At 46.4% G+C, this 25,687-nt stretch overlaps 1 protein-coding gene and 1 long non-coding RNA gene across 4 annotated transcripts; one reads left to right on the top strand and one right to left on the bottom strand.

Moving 5' to 3' along the window:
• The first annotated feature begins 296 nt into the window (after positions 1-296).
• On the top strand, positions 297-2,156 carry PVRIG (PVR related immunoglobulin domain containing). Of its 3 annotated transcripts, none has more exons than XM_015538685.2 (5): positions 297-464; positions 548-901; positions 990-1,113; positions 1,204-1,261; positions 1,363-2,156. In XM_015538685.2, exons 1-5 carry the CDS (start codon positions 404-406, stop codon positions 1,690-1,692), a joined length of 927 nt encoding a protein of 308 aa, XP_015394171.2. In that variant the 5' UTR covers positions 297-403; the 3' UTR covers positions 1,693-2,156. The 3 variants fall into 3 exon arrangements, with proteins under 3 accessions (XP_015394171.2, XP_007074011.2, XP_042827583.1); XM_007073949.3 differs by having other exon boundaries at positions 1,366-2,156; XM_042971649.1 differs by having other exon boundaries at positions 710-901.
• Positions 2,157-5,079: 2,923 nt separating this feature from the next.
• LOC122234597 lies at positions 5,080-14,358 on the bottom strand. The gene is made up of 3 exons (XR_006212436.1): positions 14,164-14,358; positions 5,346-5,603; positions 5,080-5,171 (listed from the first exon to the last, which is right to left on the bottom strand). It is a non-coding gene; the product is annotated as an uncharacterized LOC122234597 (long non-coding RNA).
• Positions 14,359-25,687: the final 11,329 nt, after the last annotated feature.

The raw sequence follows: 25,687 nt of genomic DNA on the forward strand, positions 1-25,687 counted from the left end.
TGAGTCAGGTGTGGAGCCAGAGAGGAGGTCAAAGGGTCCAGAGGATGCTCACTGGGCTGAGAGCGGTGAAGTGATTGGCCTGGAGGCCCTGCTTCTCTCAGTGTGGTGGGATGACAGTTTGCCCAAGGGACCAACTGGTTTTTGGCTTGCTGTCCTGCTTGAGTGAAGCACAGCCATGGGTACAGGGAAAACCTTATTGCTGTTGCTTTAAGTCTCCCAAGGCAGAGGGTGCATTGCCCTGCATTCACCAAGCTGAGGCAGACAGAGAAGGAAATGGGGCAGGGCTGCAGAGCCCAGCTGCTCCCCGGGCTTGTTCACACATGAAAACTTCCTGTGATGAGAACGGAAACACAGGTGCTGTCCCTACCACAGCAGCTCCCATAGCTGGGGCCGGAGGGGAGCCATGGATAGGCCCCGGGCCCTGGTCCTGCTCTTGGCGCTGCTGACACTCTGCATCACTGCTGGTGAGTGGGGGACTGGAGAGAAGCAGAAGATGGGGCAGGGTGGAGACCCAGCCCTGGGGCCCTCCTATGCCTGTATCCCACAGGGACCCCTGAAGTGTGGGTGCAAGTTCAGATGGAGGCCACCAAGTCCCCGTCCTTCACTGTCCGCTGTGGATTCCTGGGATCTGGTTCTGTCTCCCTGGTGACTGTGAGCTCTGGGGGGCCCGACGGTGCCGGAGGGACTAGACTGGCTGTTTTGCACCCAGAATTTGGCATCCAGCATTGGCCCCCCGCCTGCCAGGTCCACTGGGAAACCAAAACCAGCATCTCCCTCACCCTGGAAGAAGGGTCTGAGGGGATAAGCCCCAATCCCAACACCACCTTCTGCTGCAAATTTGTTTCCTTTCCTGAAGGCTCCCAGGAGGCCTGTGGGAACCTCTTCCTCAGCACAGACCAAGGTGGGGCCAATGAGAGGGGCCAGGGAGGGCAGGGAGGGACCCCAGGGCACTGGCTGCCCATCTGGTACACCTCTCTCTCTATACACAGGGCTCCCTGCCCCTACTCCATCCCCCATACTGCGGGCTGACCTGGCTGGGATCTTGGGGGTCTCAGGGGTCCTCATCTTTGGCTGTGTCTACCTTCTCTACCTGCTGCATCGGCAGAGGCACTGGTGAGACCCAACCCCTGCTGGGCCCAGTCCAAACTCCCACACCAGCGGGCTAGCCACATGCTTTGCTTCTAACCCTCCTCACTTTCCCAGGTCTGTCATGAAGCTTCAGCCACCCTTCACCAGCCCCCAGACACAGATGCGAGCAAGGGTGAGGACTGGGGGATTGTTTGCGAGTGGGGAACAGACTGGGCTGGTACTGGGGGGCTATGAGGTAGGGCCTAACTCAGGCCTCCTTCCCCATCGTCCCAGCAGGTGGCCAGCCAAGCCTCCCTGGCCTCTCTCCACATCCCGTACACTACTGTCAACACCAACCGTTACCGCCTCGCCACTCTAGACACGGTTCTTCAGCCCCGGCCACTGTCCCCATGGGCAGTGTTCCCCGCCCACACGGCGTGCCAACCTCGGCCTCCTGCCCCCTGGGTGCCCCTGCCAGCCTCTGCACGCAGCAGTTTCATCTCCATTGAGAATGGACTTTATGCTCAGGCGGGAGAGCGGCCTCTCCCAGTTGGCCCCAACTTTGTCCATTTCCCTGACCCTGTGGGGCACAGAACCACGGAGGAGCACTTAGGAGTTCGATGAGAGGGACCCCAAGTCCGCTTGGGCTCCCTCTCTTCTCAGGCCTCTGGGATCCCCTTCTGTTGTGCACCTGTGTCCTGGGTACCCATTGTCTTTGCACATCTTATCTTATTCTCCAGCCTGCATAAGTGTCTCTAACATAAAGCTGGTCAAGGCCCACTCGCCACGGATGTGGTCAGCACGTGTGCACGTGTGGGTACGTGTGGGCACACATGTATCTATGCGAGGTGACAAAATTCCATCCCAGGTTGTTTCCTGTTTTCAAGTCCCCAGCCGTCACAGGTGATGTTGATAACTAAGTCAAAAAAAAAAAGTGGTTTCTGACTGGGGCCTTGGCTGGACCTTTTCTTCTTTAGGGGTTAAGAGGTTAGAGGCAGTTTCAACCCCTGGGAGGCAGGAGCCAGGTTAGACTTGGACAGGGATGGGGCCTCAGCATAGGAGACCTCTCCCCTGCTCACCCTCCACTCTGGACCAGGGGGGGTTCCTGGCCCTGTAGACCTTGCTGAGTGGCACCAGGGGCTGGGAAGGTGAGATTGGGGGGTCTATACTCCCATCTTGCCATGTCCTAGGACAGCAGCAAGGGCTTCTGGGGCTTCAACCCAAGAAAAGCCTGGCCTGTAGCCTGGCCCAGCATGCCTATGTCGGGCTCCCTGAGATGTTCTGGGGGAGGAGGTCCTGATGCCTTCCTTCCACGGAATTCCACAATATCCACAATTCCACAGAATTGATATTCAGAGGCAGGAGGATCACCTCAGATCTGCCCACAGTAGCTTCCTCTGGCTCCTCTCTTATTACTAGGGCACCAGCACTACTCCCCACTGGGTACTCAGGGGGCAGGTAGAGGCGGGTCAACACAGGGACTGAGCACACACTCCCCTACCCACTCATCTTCCCATCCGGGAATCAGCCTCCCGCGGTAAACAGGCCCAGCCACCTGGGCCTCATCACACCTTTGCCATGTGAGAACACGGAAGAGCTCTACAAGCTGCAAGGCTCTACAGGAGCGTGAAAGATTCTGGGTGGCAGCGACAGGATGGTCCTGGAGCCAGGCTCAGGCCGCACCCCCAACCAGGATGGATACTAGCCTGGGAGAGGAGACACCTGCCACTAGGTCCTTTACTTGGTTCTGCTTGTGGGAAGTCCCAGGCAGCGCTACCTGCCAAGCCAGGAACCACCCCCTCTGCCTGGTTCAGGAAGAGCCTGCCCAGAGCCTGTGTCCAACCACAGAACCTTCCAGAAACCCAGTTTACTATTCTAGGTATGCTCTGGTGTGGCTTTGCCAGGACCCAGCCCCACCCAGCCACCACCTCTATGAAGCATTGGGGAGAGAGTGGGGCAGGTAGGGTGAGGGGGTAGTTAAGGGGTCATAGGGCCTGCCTTCCTCAGCCTGTGATCATCTTCCTCCTCTGAGGAGACCTCAGCATTGGCCTAAACAGCTCAGTGGTCCCTGCAGGGCTGGGGGCTCAAGGGAGAGGAGAGGGTGCCACAGAGGTCCCGGAGGCCGCTCAGGGAGATGTTAGGGAGGGAGTAGATCTGGGCCCAGCTGCCTTAGGACCATGTCAGGGGCAGGGGTGTGGGGGCAATGGGACTTGCAGGGTCTCAGAGGAGGTGTTGGGGTCTCCCCGGGAAGCCTCGCTTCTCTAGGAAGGGAATGTTTGTGGGACAAGGGAGGGAGCTCTGAGGGACCCCGGGGCCTGAACCTGGCTGCCTGCCCAGGCCACTTACACATTATGGAGTCAGGGAGAGCTCCCCCAACTGGAGCCTGTCTTCTACAAGCTCAGACAGCCACAGCCAGCCTGGTCCCCATGGTATGTGAAACCCAAAACTTCAGGAGCCAGGAAGTCTCCACAGCTGGCCTGCTCCCAGCAGTCCAGCCCCATGTCCCAGAACCAGCAGCGCTGAAGGGACCAGCTGGGTGAGTGCAGTTGTTGGGGCTGCCAGACCCACTCAGCCCCAGAGATTCCAGGGACAGACCCCTTCTCAGACCCCAGCCTGGGAGCTCATGCTCTACTATTTGCTCATTCAGTGCACGTGGTAATCAACACCAGAGAGAGAAAGAGGTGCATTGCCCAAGAGGACAGAACTGAACTAGCCCCTTTACTTCCATGTCCAGGACATGCCTTCTGCCATAATGTGAGATAAGGTTTGGGCTTTGGACCCTCTTGACTTGGAGTTCCAGGGGCCACTTCCTGACTGTGAAACCTCCAGCAGCTTAACCTCTCTCTGAGGTTCACTTTGCTCATCGAGTACATAATAAGAGTCATAAGGCCTGAGGGGAGGGTGAAGATTGTAAACCGGGACCAAGTACTAAGCAACTTTGCACGGAATATGTTACTTAGGACTTACAACTCGAAGAGGTAGGTGTTTTCAGTAAGTCCATTTAACAGATGTGGAGCCTGAGACTGGAAGGCGGAGGTACTTTCAGCAGGGAGCAAAGGAGGCACAGCGACAGCAACGAGGTCTGGATGTCTCCGTGACTGTGCTTGGCTGGGGCAGCAGGGGAGGCCGCGGGCAGGCGGCGACCTTCGGGAGCCGGGAGCAGAACGAGGCCTGGGCCTGGGGCGGGAGGCCGGGCGTGCAGGAACCACCAGGTGGCGCCGCTGACGCCTGCCTCGGAGCTGCCGGCGAGCGGGCTCCGGAGGTCGCTCCACAGGAGACACCAGTGCCGCCCGAGAGAAGAGCATCTTCCGAGGTGCCGCCGGGGTGTCGGGGAAAGGATAAGAGTTGTGACTCACCCGTATCTGCGACCCTCACCCCTCCGTACCGGCTCCCTCAGCCCAGCCCTCGCCCACCGCAGCTGGACCGACAGCCCCGGACAGCTCTCCCCTCCGCAAACGGCCCTCGGGACGCCCCCACCCCGTGGCCGACTTCACTGGCGGTCAGTAGCTCCTTCTCCCCCCAGCAGCCCAGCGGTGGTCCCCGGGAACCCGCTCCCCGACCCCTCCCCCACCCTCGCTCGGGCTGCCCCTGGGGACCCCGGAGCGCTCCTTCCGCAGGCCTGCTCCCACCCACCCTCGCGCTCGCCCACCCGATTTGGCTCCGGAGATCGTTGCCGGGCCCCTGCCAGCGTGAGCCCTTCTCCCCACCCGGATTCCGCCACCTGTTCCCGGGACCTTTCCTAGCCCTTTCCCCCGCGGCTCTTCCTAGCGATGGGAGAAAAAGAACAAAGACCAGACTTTGCTGCGACTCCTGAGGCAGCAAAGGTTACAGATTGTAACACTCCTCTATTCCTTCAGGGACTTCCTTTAATGTTTTACCGCTGTAGCTTCATCACTGTGGTCAGTGTAACTTCCCTCTGATAACTGCACACCTCCTCCTGCCCAGGATATATGTTAACAGTCTTCTTTCAACATATGGCCGCTGATACACATCTCTCTCTCAAATACACATCTGAGTCTCAGGACTGTTCTACTAGACAATGAAATAACCGTACCCTAACAACAGGATAACTGCAGCTCTTTCTGCCCACGGTCCGACCCGTGCTGTAATACAAACACCTGTTTGGCACCCAAAACATCTCGAGAATTCTTTTTTGACTCTTTGCTCTGCAGCCCCATATCACTAGTACCCCCACCCTCCTTGTGGTCCACTGCCCGTATAGACCATCCCTGCTTCTCTCCACTCAGGACTTTCAGCAGCCACCACTCTGTACTGACCCCTAGGCCGTGGGTTCAAGGCACCTGGCAGCTGCTTCCCCATGCAGGCACCCTCTGGGGATCAGAGGGAGTGCCGGGATTTGGACAGCTTGACCTCCTGCTGGCTGGGTGACTTCTGCACCTGTAGGCCAGGAAGACTCCAACCCTTGCTGGGTTCACTGCCGGACACTGGATGATGTGATGACCTCACCCCTGGCCATTGTCAGGTGCTCATCCTGCTCATGCTGACCTCTACAGTGAATGGCAGGGGCCTGGGACCTAGAAAGAAATAGGACAGAGGCTCAGCCGGTGGACATGGGTAAAAGGCCACGTCCAGGATGAGCTGGGGGCTAAAAAGGGCTAGGGTTGAACTAGGAGAGCCTCCTGCCTCCCTCCTGTTTTCTGGGCCTCTCTCAGATCCTATGGCGGGGTAACTCCCCCACGAGAAACTCCAGGCTGTGCCCCCACTGCAACACAGGGACACACATATGCATAAGATACCAGGTGTGTTGGCCCAGCCATGGGCAGGGGGAAGCTTTCCAACTTCAGATTCCAGGCAAACCTTGCTGAGGGGGACCGGTGACATCTGGAATCTCAACAACTGCTCTTCAAAAAATATTGTTAAGAAAATAAAAAACCAGGGGCGCCTGGGTGGCGCAGTCGGTTAAGCGTCCGACTTCAGCCAGGTCACGATCTCGCGGTCCGTGAGTTCGAGCCCCGCGTCAGGCTCTGGGCTGATGGCTCGGAGCCTGTTTCCGATTCTGTGTCTCCCTCTCTCTCTGCCCCTCCCCCGTTCATGCTCTGTCTCTCTCTGTCCCAACAATAAATAAAAAAAAAAAAAAAAAAAAAAAAAAAAAGAAAATAAAAAACCAAACCACAGGAGTGCCTGGGTAGCTCAGTCGGTTAAGCATCTGACTCTTGATTTCGTCTCAGGTCACGATCTCAAGGTTCGTGGGATTGATCCCCTCATCAGGCTCTGTGCTGATAGCACAGAGCCTGCTTGGGATTCTCTCTCTCTCTCTCTCTCTCTCTCTCTCTCTGCCCCTCCCCCCACTCATGCACTCTCTCTCAAAATAAATAAATAAACATTTTTTAAAAAAACTACAGACTGGGAAATACACTTGCAAAGCATGCATCTGATAAAGGACTTGTCACCACAATCTATAAAGAACTCTCAATACTCAATAACAAAAATCCCAATTTTTAAAAATCGGACAAAAGATTTGAAGCAATACTTCATCAAAGAAGAGATACACATGACAAATAATTGCATGAAATGAATTTCAAAATCACTAGTTATTCAGAAAATGCAGATTAAAACCACAAGATACAATACCAAGAGCTAGTGAGAATGCAGAGCAACTGAAACTCTCACACTTTGCTGATGGGGATTCAAAATAGTATAATCATTAATTGGAGCAAGAACATTCCAGAGGTCATCAGGCCCTGGGTGCTGAATGATATGGACCAAACAACAATAACAAAAGGTACAATCACTTTGAAAAACACTTTGGCGGGGGTGGGGGGGGTGGGGGGGGGGCACCTCAGTGACTCAGTTGGTTAGCCTTCCAACTTTGGCTCAGGTCATGATCTCATGTTTGGTGAGTTCAAGCCCCGAGTCAAGCTCTGTGCTGACAGCTTGGAGCCTGGAGCCTGATTCGGGTTCTGTGTCTCCCTCTCTATCTGTCCCCCACCCCCTCACACTCTGTCTCTCTCTGTCTCTCTGTCTCTCTGTCTCTCTCTCTCTCTCTCTCAAAAGTAAATAAACATTAAGAATTAAAAGAAAAATATTTTGGCAGATTCTTCTAAATATAAATATGTATGAACCATATGACCAAACCTCCCACTTCTAGGTATCTACCCCACAGAAAGGAAAACATGTTGTCACACAAATCTGTATGTTAATGTTCATAGCAGTTTTATTCATAATCACCCAAAACTGTGGGGAAAAAAACAATTGTCCATCACCTGATCAACTGGTGACTGGATATATGAGTAGTGAGACATCCATACAATGCAATATTACCAGTAGTAAAAAGGAATCAACTACCAATACACATAATAATGTGAATAAATCTCAAAATTACTTTGTTAAGTGAAAGAAGCCAAACCCAAAAGGCTATGCTTCCATTTATATGACTGTGGAAAATTAATAAAGGAAATTTCACTAAAACCAAGTCGGGAGGTTAGGAAGATGTGTTCTCAAGCTTTGCTAGTAGTCATCAATTGCAAATGCAACAGAAAGAACTGAGCCTTTCAGGTGGATACTACTTTATTACCCTAACAAGAGGAAGAAAGGTTTTCATCCCCCACCCCCGCCCCCACAACAGCCCAGCCAATGAGAGACATACTCAGCCAATGAGAAGCCACTGTAGTTGAACTTCCCCAGGTCAGTCCGATGGACTTGCTTATAACAGACTTCCCAGCTTCCCCCTTTCTTCTGTTAAAATACATTTCTCTTGGGGCGCCTGGGTGGCGCAGTCGGTTAAGCGTCCGACTTCAGCCAGGTCACGATCTCGCGGTCCGTGAGTTCGAGCCCCGCGTCAGGCTCTGGGCTGACGGCTCGGAGCCTGGAGCCTGTTTCCGATTCTGTGTCTCCCTCTCTCTCTGCCCCTCCCCCGTTCATGCTCTGTCTCTCTCTGTCCCAAAAATAAAATAAACGTTGAAAAAAAAATAAAATAAAATAAAATAAAATACATTTCTCTTTGGGAGGCAGGCGGGAGGGGGGAAAATGGGTGATGGGCATTGAGGAGGGCAGTTGTTGGTATGAGGACTGGGTATTGTATGTAAGCGATGAATCATGGGAATCTACCCCAAAACCAAGAGCACACTGTACACACTCTATGTTAGCAAACTTGACAATAAATTATATTAAAAAAAAAAACAAAAACATTTCTCTCCTTTATGTGGCAGACATGCCTCTGATTTTGCCATAGCTGGTTTGTTCCATATTGTAATCCTCTGCTGTTCCTGAACAAACCCATTTTTGCTGGTGAAATAACCAGCAGTATTATTTTTAAGATGAACACAACATTCTAGAAAAGGTAAAATTATAGGGACAGAATTCAGAGCAGTGACTGCCAGGGACTAGAGCCGGGGAGGGAGGATTGATTACAAAGGGGCATGAAGGAGTTCTTGGGGTAATGGAAAAATTCTCTATTTTGATGGCCACTGCATGACCTTATACCTTTAAAAACCTCACTGAACTACAATACCTGAAAAGGAAAAATATTGTAGGTAAATTATACCTCCATAGACCAGATTTAGTTTAAAAAGATACAATTATCTAAAACAGCAAACAATGAGGTAATAGGAATAAAATGAATAAATCTAACAAAACATGTAAGATCTTTTTGGAAACAATTAACTATAGAATCAGGCCATCAAAGACTGCTGATATTAGAATTATCTGACACATCATAAAATAAATTATCTAAAGGAAGAAAAGAAGATATTGGAAACATGATGAAACAAGAAAATGCAAAAGCAACCAGGTAAATTTTGGGGGGAAAAACACAAATAGAAACTCTAGAAATAGAGGCGCCCCGGGGGCTGTCAGTTAAGTGGCCAACTCTTGATTTCAGCTCAGGTCATGATCCCAGGGTCATGGGATCATGCCCCCCATCAGGCTCCATGCTGAGCTTAAAGCCTGCTTAAGACTCTCTCTCCCTCTGCCCCTCCCCCAATCTTGCTCATGCACATGCACGCTCTCTCTCTCTCTCTGTGTCTCAGAAATAAATAAACATAAAAAAAAAAAAAAGAAAAGAAACTCTAGAAATATAAATTATAAAAATTAGGGGTGCCTGGGTGGCTCAGTCAGTTAAGCATCCGCCTTCAGCTCAGGTCATGATCTCGCAGTTTGTGGGTTCGAGCTCCACATCAGGCTCTGTGCTGACAGCTCCCTCTCTCTCTGCCCCTCCCCCACTCATGCTCTGTCTCTCAAAAAAATATATATATATATATCTATATATATACACAAATTTAAAAAGTAAGTGGATAAATTAAACAGCAAATTAGATACAGCTAGAGATAAAATTACTGGACAGGCTTGAGACAGATCCAGAGATATTGTCAAAATGCAGCATGGAAATACAGAGATGAAAAATATGAAGAAAAAAATCAAACATAAAAGACAGAGTAAGAAAGTTGGCTGCATCTAATAATATTAATTTCAGAAACAGACTGAAAAACTGGGAAGTAAGCATTGTCTCTTTGAAGAGACAATGGTTAAAACTTTTCCAGTATTGATTCAGGAAGCCCAATAAATTCCAAGAATAATAAATATAAAAAAGTCCATAACCAGAAACATTCCAGTAAAACTACAAAATGCCAAAAACAAAGAGAGGATGTTAATAGACAAAATGATTTTAAAAAGTCACAAAAAACAATATCTATAGCATGGCCACAAGTATACAGCTAACTTCTCAATGGAACCCAAAAGGTAGTGCAATGTTATCTTTGAATTGTGAAGAAAAAGTAGTGTCCACCTAGAATTATACACTAGAATAAATTATTTTTTTAACGTTTATTTTTGAGAGAGAGAGAGCAGGGAACGGGCAGAGAGAGGGGGACAGAGGATCTGAAGCAGGCTCTGCACTGACAGCAGAGAGCTCGATGTGGGGTCGAACACATGAACCGTGACATCATGACCTGAGTCAAAGTCAGTTGCTCAAATGACTGAACCACTTAGGCACTCCTAGGATAAATTATTTTTAAGAACACTGGAAAAATACATTTTCAGTCAAAAGTAACAGAAAGAAGTAAATTCTGAGATACAAAAGGGGATGGGGAGAAGAAAGAAGCATGTAGATAAATCAAAACAAATTGAGCCTGACAAACAATACCAGCAATGCCTAGTTTGTGGGATTCAAAGTATCAAGGTAGGAGTCCCAGCACTGGTTACGGTGGAATAAATAATACCCCACCCCATGTCTTCCACCCATTACAACTAAAACCTTGGACAGAGTCCACAAAGCAAATAATAGAGGACTGCAAAGTAGGTAATAACAGACTGGAGAGAGAAATCAGAACTCAGGGAAATAGGGGCACCTGGATGGCTCAGTTGGTTAAGCGTCCGACTTTTGCTCAGGTCATGATCTCCCATTTCGTGAGTTCAAGCCCCATATGGGGCTCTGTGCTGACAGCTCTGAGCCTGGAGCCTGCTTCAGATTCTGTGTCTCCCTCTCTCTGCCCCTCCCCTGCTTGTGCTCTGTCTCTCTCTCTCAAAAATAATAAACATTAAAAAATTAAAAAAAAAAAAACTCAGGGAAATATATGGCAGTGAGTTTATGGTTTTCTTTGGTTTTTCATCATCCCAAGTCTCCAGTTCACACTCAGAACATCCTGGATCCCAGAACTGCACAGCGGGCACAGGAAGAAAGAGCTCCAAGAGAAACTCTCTTGTTCTGGTCAGAAGACTAAGAGGGAGAGGGTAAGGGGAAACCCTGCTTTTATTTTTATTTTATTTTTTTAACATTTATTCATTTTTGAGAGATACAGTGTGAATGGGGGAGGGGCAGAGAGAGAGGGAGGCACAGAATCCCATGCCGGCTCCAGGCTCTGAGCTGTCAGCACAGAGCCCAACACAGGGCTTGAACTCAGGAACCAGGAGATCATGACCTGAGCCAAAGTCAGACGCTTAACCGACTGAGCCACCCAGGCGCCTTCCTGCTTTATTTTTAATCCCACCCAAGCCTGCCCTGAGGCACTCTCATGGCAGTAATGGTGACATAGCAGCAGCAGACACGCCCACAATAACAGAGAAACCAGGAGACAGAGGGGGAAAAAACCCCAAAAACATTTGCCTGATAGAAACTAGCAAAGGGAAAGAGTGTGGGGGGAATCCCCCTGTTTTTTTTCTCTCTTCCTTTCCTCTAACTGCTTCCCCTAAGAGGTAGATGACCTCACAGGAAGTGCATGACAAGAAGTGCAAGGGGAAACTAAAATCTTGGCCTTCTTATCTTTATGAGGAGGAAGCTTGAAAAAGGAATTCCATAAGCTGTATATGAAGCCCCAAGCCTATCTCCAAGATACACACACATGGAATGGATCACTGAAAGCATACCACAGGCTTTGAGAACCAAACTGTGGTGTAGATCCCCACCCTGGTCTCAGAATGGCCCATGGACAGTGGAGGGTGGGTGGAGGGGAACAGGGGGTGTGGGATGCACACACAGGACAGATCCAAACACCACAGCCAAGTTTTTAAATGGCACTGAAACCACAGCCCACAGAAGGTGTGTTGGGACTTGCGGTCTGAACGTAGCTCAACTGTGTGCCAAAACAGAGATGTCAACATTCTCCGTAGAACTTTAACAGGACCCAGCATCTCATAGCATAATAATACTTAAAATGTCCAGGATAATCCAAAATTACTTGGCATGCAAGGAAACAGGAAAACTCAACAGCCCACAAGGTAAAAGACATGAATCCCAAGATGTTGGAATGATCAGACAAAGACTTTCGTGTAGCTGTTTTATCACTATGCCCCCATGAAATAAATGTAAACAGTCTTGAAATGAATGGAAAGATAGACCTTCTCAGCAGAAAATAAAAGCCATAAAAAAAAGTCAAATGGAAAATTTAAAGCTGACAAATATGATAACTGAAACAAAAAGTTAATTGGAAGTCTTCAGTAGCAGAATGGAGATGAGACAGGAAAGAATCAGGAGACTTAAAAACAGATCAAAAGAAATTATCCAACCTGAACAGCCAGGAAAAATAAGATTTTAAAAAATGAACAGAGCCTTAAAGACCCATGGGACAATATAAAAAGATCGAACACATATGTCATTGGAATTCTGGAGGAAGAGGAACTTGAGACCAATGAAGAAAGGAATATTTAAACAAACACTGGCTAAAAACCTCTCAAATACAGTGAAAGACATAAAATTAAAGATTTAAGATCAGTGAGGGGCGTCTGGCTGGCTCAGTCGGTTGAATGTCTGACTTTGGCTCAGGTCATGATCTCACAGTTTGGTTCATGGGTTCAAGCCCTGCATCGGGCTCTGTGCTGACAGCTCAGAGCCTGGAGCCTGCTTCGGATTCTGTGTCCTGCTGTCTCTCTCTCTGCCCACCCCCTCTCAAAAATAAATAAAAATTTTAAAATTTTTGAAAAGAAAGCAAAACAAAACAAAACAAAACAAAACAAAAACAAGTATTGTTTAAAAAAAAAAAGATCAGTGAACGGATCAACTCAAAGATAATCATGTTCAGACACATCATAATTAAACTAGTGAAAACCAAAGATAAAGAAATAAATCATCAGAGCAGCCAGAGAATAACAAAGCATTGCATTCAATCATTCAAACTACTACAGATTCCTCATCAGAAACCATGGAGGCCAGAAGAGAGAAAAACCATGCTTCAAGCACCCAAAGAAAGAGCCATCAACCCAGAATCCTCTATCCAGCAAAAATATCCTGTAGCAATGAAGGAGAAAGAAAGATATTCCCCAATATGGAAAAGTTCACAGCCAACACACCACCTGCTAAAGGAAATTTCATAGGGAAGAGAAATAGCATCACAGGGAAGCTTCAAACTTCTATAATGTAGGATAAACAACAGAAATGATGATTATCCAAGAGAATATGACAGATTATTTTTCTCCTCTTAAATTCTTTAAAGTAACATGATTACTGAAAGCAAAAAATTATAACATTATCTGGTGAGGATTTTTCATGATTTTAGATTTAACACGTATGAAAATGACAACAAAAAGGACCTCTATGGTTTACCATTTCACTTGAAATGGTAAAATATTAATTTTAACTAGACTGTGAAAAGTTCAGTGTATCTGTTGTAATCCCTATAGTGACTACGAAAACACTACTTCATTAAATGGTGCTGGGACAACTGGATATCTAGACACAACAGAAGGAAGTTTTTGTTTGGAATAATGGCAAAGTTTTATAAATAGAGACTGGTGATGATTGTACAACATTGTACAATATTGTGAGTATAAGTGATGTCACTGAATTCCACCTTAAAAATGTTTAAAATGGAAAATGTTATGTATATTTTACCACAAGTTTTAGGAATTAATAATGTCATATACCAAAAACAAAAACCACTGAACTGTATGCTTTAAATGAGTGAATTGTATGGTGTGTGAATCATGGCTCAGGAGAGCTTTCCTTTTTAAATGGGACAAACAGTCTTAACTACATGTGCTTGGAAATGAAGAGACACACTCTTAAATAACTCTTGGACCAAAAATAAGTTAAAAGAAACTCCTACTTGGCAACAAGAAGGAAAACACTGTCATAACAACACCTTTGGACATAATGAAAGCCGTATGCAGAGAAAAGTGTCCTGTCTTAAAGGCATTTGATATAAAAAAGAAAAATGAGGGGCGCCTGGGTGGCTCAGTTGGTTAAGAGTCCAACTCGATTTCGGCTCAGGTCATGATCTCATGGTTGGGGAATTTGAGCCCTGCCTCAGGCTCTGCTCTGACAGCATGAAGCCTGCTTAAGATTCGCTCTCTCCCTCTCTCTCTGTTTCTCTGTCTCTCTCTCTCAAAATAAATAAATACGCTTATTAAAAATTAAAATAAATTAGTTAATAAGAAGAAAAATGAAATGAATAAAAAATAAAGTTTGGGGATTGAGACTGTTGAATGTTTCTCAAAACTTAGATCCCTTTCCTTCAGGAAACACAAAAATGTGGGCCCCTACACACGTTTCCTGTGTATTTTAGTGGTTAATTCTTAACAGAACATTAAAGAGGTTAAAAAATATATTTACACATTAAAAAGTGGTCTATTAAAACTCTCAAAACTATTCTAAGTTTAAATATTTTTAATTACACCCCAAACAGAATTTGTTGTAATTTTACCTACCTGGGTTTACTGGAAGCAAACTCATCCATTAAACTTTTAAAATCTACTAAATTTTTTTGGAGTCCTCTTATGGCTCTGATCTGAGGCCAGTGCCTCCCCAGCCTCACCCCGATTCTAGTCCCACATCTAAATACATTTCCTCTCTCACAGACAGGTGGGGGTTGGACAACTGATTTCTGGCCAGTGCAGTGTGGGAAGAAGGATGTATATTGCCTCCAGAGGAAGTGATCTAAAACTCTTTATGCAATCTTCCACGTGCTCTGTTTCCCCATCTGCCAGGCACGTGGAGAGGAGCCTCCAGAACTACAGGAGGTGAAACTGCAAGATGGAAGGAGCCTGGGTCCCTGAGTTCCTGAGTGCAGGAGAGACCAAGAAGATGCCCAGGAGAGCCTCAAACCAGGAACATCCACACTGGAATGCTACACAATCCAGTACTGACTTTCCTTGTGTTAAACCACAAGCATTTGGGGATTGCTTGTCACATAGTGGTCGGATTTACCTTATCCCATGTAGCTCCGGCCCAAGAACGAAAAAAAATTATTTCTGTCTACATTTTCCAACCTACATTGTGGCTCTCCTCCCTCCAAAAGCAGAAGTTTTCTGCAATAAATAGAACAGAGAGCCGCCGAGCACTTCACCCTTTGTATCTACCACACATTTGCCGACAATGAATTCACACTCTGCAAGCCTTTGTCCAGGCGTAAAGCGGGGCATATCCTGGCTGGAAACAGATGGCTCTCAGATGAAGGCAATTGCAAGAGAGCTTAAAGGAATCTTTACAGAGGATGAAATGGGCAGGGCGTAGGAACGCTATGGAAACAGAGTGGTGGCCCACAGACACTGCAGCAAGTCTGAGGTTGTATCTCCAGGCCCCAGAGAGTAGTTACCAGAATTCAGAGGGAGGCAGGGAGAGCTGTGTGGAAAGGGCTGCCTACCAGGCTGTGACGGGCACCGTACCTGGAGTTGGGCAACAGGGATCCCACCCTGGCCCACCCTAGAAAGTCTTGAACATAAAAACATACAAGTGGAGGGCACCTGGGTGGCTCAGTCAGTTAAGCATCCAACTTCGGCTCAGGTCATGATCCTACAGTGTGTGGGTTCGAGTCCCATGTCAGGCTCTGTACTGACAGCTCAGAGCCTGGAGGCTGCTTTGGATTCTGTGTCTCCTATCTCTGCCTCTCCCCTGCTCATGCTCTGTCTCTCTGTCTCTCTCAAACATACATATAAGTGAATTTATAAAAGACACATGAACATCCAGGAATCTGACACCCATTGCTGGGCCAGTTCAACCTGGAACCTGCTAACAGGGATCTCAAGACTATCAGTCTTCCGGCTCCAGAGAAGTGCTTCTCCCCCCAGATTGCCCCATGTTCTGACACAGGGGGGGACTGGACCTAAGGCCAGAGGGATGGGGGTTGTGCCCTTGTTGACAAAAGAGACTGTCTTTGCATGGGCCTAGGTAAAGGAAAGGGGCAGAGGAGCTACATAAGTAACAGAAAGACTAATTTGTTAAATCTTGCCCTCAGATAACTTGAATGCAATAGTTTTTGTATAACACACAACTATCTCCTAGTTGTATCAAACACCCACTCTCTCTCCTCTTCATGTTCCAATTCATCGTCCCAGAGATACTCACAGGTTAGCATGCTATGCCTAACAGGTGCAGATGGCAACTACAGAAATTCTTAGTACATACCTATATATATGCATATGTACATGTATACACATTCCATATATATATATATATATATATATATATATATATGCATGGGTATAAAATATATGTGTGAGTTTGACATATACATGAAGCAAGCTACCAAAGTTGATTTAAAATGTGGTTAAGGGGTGCCTGGGTGTCTTAGTTGGTTGAGTGACTGATGCTTGATTTGGCTCAGGTCATGAGCCCAGGGTCCTGGGAATTAGCCCCACATCTCCACTGAGTGTGGAGCCTGCTTGAGATTCTCTGTCTCTCTCTCTCTCTTTCTCTCTCCCTCTATCCCTCTCCCCATCTTATGCTCTCTCTCTCTAAAATAAAATAAAAGTATAAAACGTGGTTAAAATCATAATGTGATAACAATTTATATCATAAAACTAAAATATTTTGTAGTATTTTCTATAACAAAGATAACTTGTGACATGTGATCCCCTCCAAGCACATGAATATGTTGGGTAAAATGTATGACATTTCCAAATCTGAGTATTGCTTTAAGAATGGTATTGATTGCTGCCTCAGCAGAGAGAAGTTTTCTCCAACTAGAATTGATAAAACAGGGACACCTGGGTGGCTCAGTCGGTTGGGTGTCCGACTTCAGCTCAGGTCACGATTTCACAGCTCCTGAGTTAGAGCCCCACGTCGGGCTCTGTGCTGACAGCTCAGAGCCTGGAGCCTGCTTTGGATTCTGTGTCTCCCTCTCTCTCTCTCTCTCTCTCTACCCTCCTCTGCTCATGCTCTGTCTCTCTCTGTCTCAAAAAGTAACGTTAAAAAAAATTTTAGAATTGATAAAACAACACAACCACAGAACTACAATGATTCAAAAAAGGTTGCCTAATTTGGCATTACTACCCATACAAAACAAATTATATGACAATAGTGATTATAATGTGTTTAGTGATTTTACTGAGAAAAGTTAAAAAATAAATTTGACTACATAAACAGATAATACATAAGAATTCCATGTCTTTAATTTTATTTTATTTTTTATTTCTTAAAATCTACATCCAAATTAGTTAGCATATAGTGCAACAATGATTTCAGGAGTAGATTCCTTAGTGCCCCTTACCCATTTAGCCCATCCCCCCTCCCACAACGCCTCCGGTAACCCTCAGTTTGTTCTCCATATTTATGAGTCTCTTCTGTTTTGTCCCCCTCCCTGTTTTTATATTATTTTTATTTCCCTTCCCTATGTTCATCTGTTTTGTCTCTTAAAGTCCTCATATGAGTGAAGTCATATGATTTTTGTCTTTCTCTGACTAATTTCACTTAGCATAATACCCTCCAGTTCCATCCACGTAGTTGCAAATGGCAAGATTTCATTCTTTTTGATTGCTGAGTGATACTCCATTGTATATGACATTTTCTTTATCCATTCATCCATAGATGGACATTTGGGCTCTTTCCATACTTTAGCTATTGTTGATAGTGCTGCTAAAAAAATGGGGGTGCAGCACACCTGTAGCCCGTAGATAAATGTCTAGTAGTGCAATTGTTGGGTTGTAGGGTAGTTCTATTTTTAGTTTTTTGAGGAACCTCCATACTGTTTTCCAGAGTGGCTGCACCAGCTTGCATTCCCACCAACAATGCAAAAGAGACCCTCTTTCTCCACATCCTCGCCAACATCTGTTGTTGCCTGAGTTGTTAATGTTAGACATTCTGACAGTTGTGAGGTGGTATCTCATTGTGGTTTTGATTTGTATTTCCCTGATGATGAGCGATGTTGAGCATTTTTTCATGTGTCGGTTGGCCATCTGGATGTCTTCTTTGGAGAAGTGTCTATTCATGTCTTCTGCCTATTTCTTCACTGGATTATTTGTTTTTTGGGTGTTGAGTTTGATAACTTCTTTATAGATTTTTACTAACCCTTTATCTAATATGTCATTTGCAAATATCTTCTCCCATTCTGTCAGTTGCCTTTTAGTTTTGTTGATTGTTTCCTTCGCTGTGCAGAAGCTTTTTATTTTGATGAGGTCCCAGTAGTTCTCTTTAATTTTTTTTTAATGTTTACTTATTTTTGAGAGACAGAGGGTATGAGCAGGGGAGTGGCAGAGAGAGAGGAAGACACAGAAGCTGAAGCAGGCTCCAGGCTCCACAGAGCCCCATACAGGGCTCGAACCCACGAACTGTGAGATCATGACCTGAGCCGAAGTAAGATGCTTAATTGACTGAGCCACCCAGGCACCCCTATGTCTTTAAAAATCTGCAAATATCGCCAACCCAAAACAGAACATCCAGGCTCCTGTAATAATAATCAGTTCAGCTGTCTTTGTTTTGCTAACTGTCATTTGCATAAAAACACATTTCTCAATTTTGTATTATGAAGGCATACTTCTCAGGGCAGAGAGATATTATTTGCCAAGTTATGATAACTTAAATATTTAGACATAAGGCACAGGGCTCTGGTTGTACTCTGGCCTTTTGCTGGCACTGAATAACTACATTTCTATAGACACCATGAGTTAATAAAGGCCTGTGACAGGGTGTGTGCCTGGGAACCGTTTGCAGCTATTACTCCCAGACTCTGGAGAAGCCTCTTCCACCTGGGGTCCTTATGGGGGTCACCACCCACACTCACTCTTCTCAGATACAAACTCCCTCTCTCGGGTCTCCTGGGTCTCACCCTCATCTCAGCTTGTGTTGTCCAAGATGCACTGGTAACCACTTTATCACAGTAATTATGCTCCAGTGAAAGACCAGGGCCACCAGGGCCGGCAGCCACTCTGCATCTGAACAGGAAATATAGGGAAGCCAATCGTCACGCTGGAAGGCAGACATGGGAGGGAGAGACTGTGTGGTGCCTCAACGGGCCCAGGACCCCGAAGCCCGCTTTGAGCTCCAGAAACTGGGAGAGGCGGGAAGGATCCTTCCCTAGAGCCTTCAGAGGGGGCACAATCCGTCCACACCTTGACTTTGGACTTCTGGCCTCCAGAGTTGTGAGGGAATAAATGTCTGCTCTTTCAAACCAAAAACACATCAGTACCAGGGGCCAGTGACACGCAGTGAATGACATGAAGTTTGAGGCCGACATGAACCAAAGTGTCACCTCAGCTGAGATCCGTTGGCCAGTTCAGGCCTTGTAAGAATGTGCTCAGCTCAGGCCACTAAAAACATATTTCAAATAAAGGAAGGAAAAAAAAGAGGAGGACTATGTGTCCATCATAATTCACCTTAAATTTGAATTCTGTGAAATGCACATCAACAGAAGCATTTCCTGGCTTTTTCTTCTGAATTTGCTAAGCCACCTGATGACCATGGATAAAGGGGATCCCACAGAGGGAAACGTACCGGAGCTGATTGTTAATTTGGAGGAATGTTGTGAACCCTTTCTCAACACAGCCACTATTAAATATTAAATATGTGTACAACAATATAAATGTACCTAATGCCACTGAACTGTATACTTAAAAATGGCTAAAATGGTAAGTTTTTGTTAAGTATGCATTAACACAATAAAACATTTTTAATCAAGGGGCGCCTGGGTGGCTCAGTCACTTAAGCCACCAACTTTGGCCCAGGTCATGATCTCACGGTTCATGAGTTTGAGCCCTGAGTCAGGCTCTGTGCTAACAGCTCAGAGCCTGGAGCCTGCTTCGGATTCTGTGTCCCCCTCTCTCTCTCTCTGCCCCTCTTCCACTCATGCTCTCTCTCTCTCTCAAAAATAAACATTTAAAAATGTTTTCTTAATTTTTAATCAAGAAAAAATATAACCTGGGGCACCTGAGTAGCTCAGTTAGTTACGCCTCCAACTCATGGTTTCCGCTCAGGTCATGATCTCAAAATTCATGAGTTTGAGCCCCGTATGGGGTTCCACACTGCTAACTGTGTGGAGCCTAATGAGATTCTCTCTCTCTCCCTCTCTCTCTGCCCCTCCCCCCCAGCACTGTAAATAAATAAATACATACATACATAAACCTAAAAAAAAAGAAAAATATAACCTTACAATAAATTATATTAAAAAGGAAGAAAGCTCGTCTCTGCCTACATAGTTTACCACGTATTACTATTATCTGTGCTCTTGACGTTATTTATGCTGTTGCATCTGCATGGTGGGAATAACGTAGAAGCACCTGCCGCTGTGCATTTCTTCTTGGCTCAAATTCAGTGACTTCACATCGGGAGTCGTATTAGTCTGCTCGGGCTGCCATGATGAAATGCCACAGACCGGGTGACTTAAATAGCAGGAATTTCTCTCAGTTCTGGAGTGCGGGAAGTCCAAGATCAAGGTTTGGCAGGGTAGGTTGTGTCCTGAGGTCACCGCCTGTAGCTTGTAGGCGGCGCCATCTTGCTATGTGTTCACAAGGCCTTCCCTCAGCATGTGCGTGTGGAGACAGAGACAGCAGCACTCTGACGTCACTTTCTGTAAGGACACTAGTCCTATAGGATCAGCCCTCCACCCCCATGACTCATTAACCTTGGTTATTTCCTTAGGGGCCCCACCTCTGAATACAGCCCTACTGGTGCTTAGGGCTTCAACGTGTGAATTTGGGGGGTCCAGTGGGGATGCAAACATTTGGCCCACACAGAGGTAGCTAACTCCATACTGTGGGAGTTCTTGCACCATGGAAACTGGCAAATGCTATGAATCGGGGCTTCTGGAGAGCTGTTTGTGACACAGAGGGGAAGGGCGACAAGGGTCACCTCTGAGAGTATCCTTCCTCCTCCCTCAAGCTGGGAGCACAGCAAGGTCAGGAGTCAGCCGGTGCCTCCCAGTCCTCAGCCCTCTGCTGTCACTTCTGAGAGGCTCTGTTGGCATTTGTCACATTGATCAGGAGCTGGAATGCAGCCAGCGGCCATGAGGAGGAAGCTGACAGGTGAGGAAGTCTCGGTCACATGACAAATGAAACTTGTGAATGTGACAGTGGCAGACTCCACAGAAGGCAGCCCCTGGGTCAGACTGCTGGCAAATGCCTTCCTTTCCCCGAGCCTCAGTCTTCTCATCTGTAAAGTGGGGATAACAGCTACCTCCCTTAGAGGGTCTGAGGGAGGACAGAATGAGGTAAGACAGAAAACACTGCACACCGACTGGAAAGCTACATGGATCGTCATCACCTGACACCCACCTGTGTTCTTTCCATTCACGCCAGTCGGCACTGACTGCCCCGTGCACTGTGCCAGGTGCCAAGGACCCAAAGCTCCATGCCCCGGTCAGTCCTCAAGCATCTCCCTGTGTAGCAGGAAGACAACACAGAAAAGGGAACCCTTGGGTGCTGATGTGGCCCAGAGGACTGTTGATGGTTGTCACTGCATGGGGAAGTGGGGGGAGCAGAGGCACAGACCCAACACCACAGCAGGTATTCAGTGGCAATGTGACCTTAAGTGATGTTCACAACCTTGCTCAGGACCTCAGTTTCCTCTTGTAAAATGAGGACCATAACAGACCCTGCCTACGGGGAGAGTTAACTCCTACTTTAAAATGTAATTTTAGGGGCGTCTGGGTGGCTCAGATGGTTAAGCTGCCAACTTCAGCTCGGATCATGATCTCGCGGTTCCTGAGTTCGAGCCCTGCTTCCGGCTCTGTGCTGACAGCTCAGAGCCGGGAGCCTGCTTCAGATTCTTTGTCTCCCTCTCTCTCTGCCCCTCCCCTGCTGGCCCTCTCTCTCCCTCTTTCAAAAATAAATAAACATTTAATATACACACACACACACACACACACACACACATATATATATATGTATATATAATTTTATTTGGATTTGTTTGAATCAGATATGGTAAGACACAAAGACACAGAAATTACTGTCATGAGGTAAGAATTTATACTCACTGATCCCTAGATCCCAGAGGCATGGAATCTCATGCAGGGCTGCATTGGGAGACACCAAGTTCGGTCAGGAAGCAAAGGAAATGAAGGGAAAACATGGACAGGAGCCTTTATCTAGTGTCTGTGGAAAAGACAAGGCAAAGCAGGTTAAGCTGGTTTATGATTGGCCAGTGGGAATAATTTCAGCGGATTCTGCAGATTAGGGGCTGCCCTGGGGAGAATGGGGTAGAGGAATATTGCCCTCCTGGGGCAGAAGAGCCAGATGGAAGAGGTGGTTTGGAGTACGGGCTCTGGACTGGGCTCTGGACTGGTTGGTTTGCATATGAAAGGTGTGCTCCTGGGCAAGTCTTTGCCATCTCTAGGAACTGGCCAGCACTGAGAGGGGCAGTCTCTCCCTGGTCAGTGAGGCTCCACCTGTCAAAGCATCAAGAACACAGCAAATAAGCAAAACACCCAGCACCCAGTAAGTGGGAGATGTCATCCCCACCTGTTTCAGCGTTGACTTTGTGGCCTCCCTCTCCTTGCTTCACACGGGTGAGTCTTCCCTTCCCAGCTGGGTCCTAATTCCTGGAGGGCTCACTGCATGCCTGCCCCCAACCAGGGCAGAAGAAACCCTCTCTGGGCCCCCGTCCTCTGGATAGAAAACAGGAGGAAGTAAATAAACACAGTGCTGTTGTCAGCAGTGGCACCAGGCAGTTCATGGGGAAGGGTAGAGTCCAAGATCTGGCTCCTGGTTTCTCCTCCTTCCCTGTCCTTCAGGGAACCATTGTCATCTTCCTGCCTTACCGCATGCTCACATTCAGTTACCTTTGTTTCCCCAGACCTTGACAAGCATCTAGATGAATGAAGCACTGATGAATGGCCTTCTCTAGAAGAGCTGCGGGAGGAGAGGGGACATGGCAGAGGTTAAACTCCTGGCTGAGCTGGGAAGAAGGGTAATCATATTGGAGAGCGCCAAGCACCCAAGGCACACAGATCTGAGCGTTGTCCAAAGTCCAGGCCGCCCCAGTAGAGGGAACTAGAGTGAGTGAGGTGACCTGTCTGAACCTTAGTTTCTTCCTCTGATGGGTGGGAATAAAATTTCTTCATCTCACAGGATTGCCATGAAAAGTAAAGGTAACAGACAAGGCAGGTCCTGAAAGTCAGTGTCCTTGCCCAGGAGCAGTGGTTCTCAAACTTCAACAGGCTGGACTGGGGCCTGAGACTTTTCATTTTCACAAGTCCCCATGTGCTTCTGCTGCTGCTGGTCAACACAGTGATACCTGTCAGTGGTATGTGTATGTGGTACATGTATATGTATAGGTAGTAGGTATATGTTTCACTTTTTAAGGAGTGACTCAAACAGTTGTACCTCTTTACATTCCCAGTTGCTCCACATCCTTGCCAACAGTATGACTGGTCTTTCAATTTTAGCCATTTAACAGATATAGAATGGTATCTCATTATGATTTTCGTTTTTTAACTTAATTTTAATTTTTTAGAAAGAGAGAGGGAGTGCACTAGTGAGCAGTGGAGGGGCAGAGGGGGAGGGAGAGAGAGAGAATCCCAAGCAGGCTCTGCACTCAGGGCAGAGCAAGACCCCATGACCCTGAGATCATGACCTGAGCCAAAATCAAGACATCTAACTGACTGAGCCACTCAGGCGCCCCGAACAGTATTTTCTTTAATGTTTTTGGTGTTGAATTGAGAAATCTGCACCTAAGTCACAGATTTTCTCCTGTTTTTTTTTTCTTGAGTTACATAATTTTAGGACTTAAATTTAGGCTTATGATTCATTTTGATTTAATTTTTGCATATAGTACAAAATATGAGGGGCATCTGGGTGGCTCATTCGGTTGAACGACCGACTTCGGCTCAGGTCACGATCTCATGGTTTGTGAGTTCAAGCCCTGCATCAGGCTCTGTGCTGACAGCTCAGAGCCTGGAGCCTACTTTGGATTCTGTGTCTCACTCCCTCCCTGCCCCTCCCCCACTCGTGCTCTGTCTCTGTCTCAGAAATAAGTAAACATTAAAAAAAAATAAAAACAGGGGCGCCTGGGTGGCTCAGTCAGTTAAGCGTCCGACTTCAGCTCAGGTCACGATCTCGCGGTCTGTGAGTTCGAGCCCCGTGTCGGACTCTGGGCTGATGGCTCAGAGCCTGGAGCCTGCTTCTGATTCTGTGTCTCCCTCTCTCTCTGCCCCTCCCCCATTCATGCTCTGTCTCTCTCTGTCTCAAAAATATATAAAACGTTAAAAAAATTAAAAAACAAATAAAACAAAAATAAAAACAGAAACAAAATATGAAGTTCATTTTTTTTATATAAATTTCCAGTTGTTCCAGTACCAGTTGTTCAAAAGACTATAATTTCTCCACTGAATTGTCTTTGCATCTTTGTTAGAAATAAATTGACCACATAATCATGGGTCTCTTTCTGTACTTGTTTCAGTTCCATTGACCTATTTGTCTTGACATTAATATATCTTGACTACAGTAGTTTTACAGTAAGTCTTAAAGTCAGGTAACATAAATCCTCCGTTTTTGTTCTTCAATTTCAGACAACTAGAGATAGCACTTTGAGTATTATGAATTTCTATAGGAATTCTAAGTACTAAGTACTTTGAATTTCTATAGGAATTTTAGAATTGCTTCCAATTTCTACAAAACAGCTTACTGGGACTATGACTGAGATTGTGTTATATTTACATATTAATTTGGAGAGAACTGACTTCTGAACAGCATTGATACTGTTCATACTTACGTAGGAAATCTCCATTCGTCAATCTTTAATTTATCTCAGTAATGTTTTCTAGTTCTGTTTGGATCTTGCACATATTCTGTTATAAGTATTTCATATTTTTTTAAAATTTTTAATGTTTGTTTTTGAGAGACAGAACACAGTGTGAGCAGGGGAGGAACAGAGAGAGAGGGAGACACAGAATCCAAAGCAGGCTCCAGGCTCCAAGCTGTCAGCAAAGAGCCCGATACAGGTCCCAAACCCATGAACGGCAAGATCATGACCTGAGCTGAAGTCAAATGCTCAACCAACTGAGCCACCCAGGTACCCCTAATATTTTTAAAAAATATTTTTTAATGTTTATTTATTTTGAAGAGAAAAACAGAGTGTGGGCGAGGAAGGGGCAGAGAGAGAGGGAGACAAAGAATCTGAAGCAGGTTCTAGGTTCTGAGCTGTCATTTCAGAGCCCAACGCAGGGCTTGAACCCACGAACTGTGAGATCATGACTTGAGCCAAAGTCAGACACCTAACTGAGTGAGCCACCCAGGCACCCCTAAATATTTCATATTTTTGTAGCTATTGTAAGTGATAGTGTTTTCATTTGACTTCCATTTTTTGTCATTAGTATATAGGAAACAATTGATTTCTGTGTATTGCTCTTGATTCCTGTGAACTTGCTTAAGTCACTTATAGTTCTAGTGGGTTTTTTTGTTGATTCCATTGGATTGGCTACATAAAGCACCAAGTCATCTGTAAATAAAGAGTTTTTATTTCTTCCTTTTCAATCTGGATGCCTTTTGGCTCAATTCTTATACCCACAGAGTTTTAATTTATACAGGAGACTGAGTGATGACACAGAGAGGGTAATGACACTGAAAGGTTTTTATAACTGACATTTCTTGCAGAGAAGGAAAATGCCATGCCATAGAGGGCCACCTGGGGAAACACTAGAGGAGGCAGAAGCAAGACCAAGCAGAAAGCATAGATCACAGCCTTTATTATGTTTTCCCCTGGCAAGACAAGATAAGAAAGAGGAACCAGTTTAGGATTGGCTAGTTTGACTAATTTGAATGGGCCTTGAGTTACAAGTGTTATCTTTAGTTGTCTGGCACCGAGGACAGGGTTGACTCAGGGCAGAGGAAATACTGGATTGGTGTGTGAGAATTAGATAAAAGTAGTGTTTTAGAGTACGGGTCTCATGGGTTAGTTTGCATATGAAAGGCATGCTGGGAGGCTTTTCCCTAGATCTAAGAATAGGCTAGCCTTGGGAGGGGCCATCTCTTCCCAGTCAGCAAGGCCACAAGTGCCAGAGCATCAAGAATGCAATTAAAAAAA

This window comes from Panthera tigris, chromosome E3 (assembly GCF_018350195.1).
Source record: "Panthera tigris isolate Pti1 chromosome E3, P.tigris_Pti1_mat1.1, whole genome shotgun sequence".
Lineage (NCBI taxonomy): Eukaryota > Metazoa > Chordata > Mammalia > Carnivora > Felidae > Panthera > Panthera tigris.

Excerpts from the sequence above, each read along its gene's own strand:
- PVRIG (XM_015538685.2), top strand. The coding sequence starts at position 404 with ATGGATAGGCCCCGGGCCCTGGTCCTGCTCTTGGCGCTGCTGACACTC. Across the intron at positions 902-989 it reads CTTCCTCAGCACAGACCAAG|GGCTCCCTGCCCCTACTCCA; the intron begins GTGGGGCCAATG and ends CTCTATACACAG. Across the intron at positions 1,114-1,203 it reads CTGCATCGGCAGAGGCACTG|GTCTGTCATGAAGCTTCAGC; the intron begins GTGAGACCCAAC and ends TCACTTTCCCAG.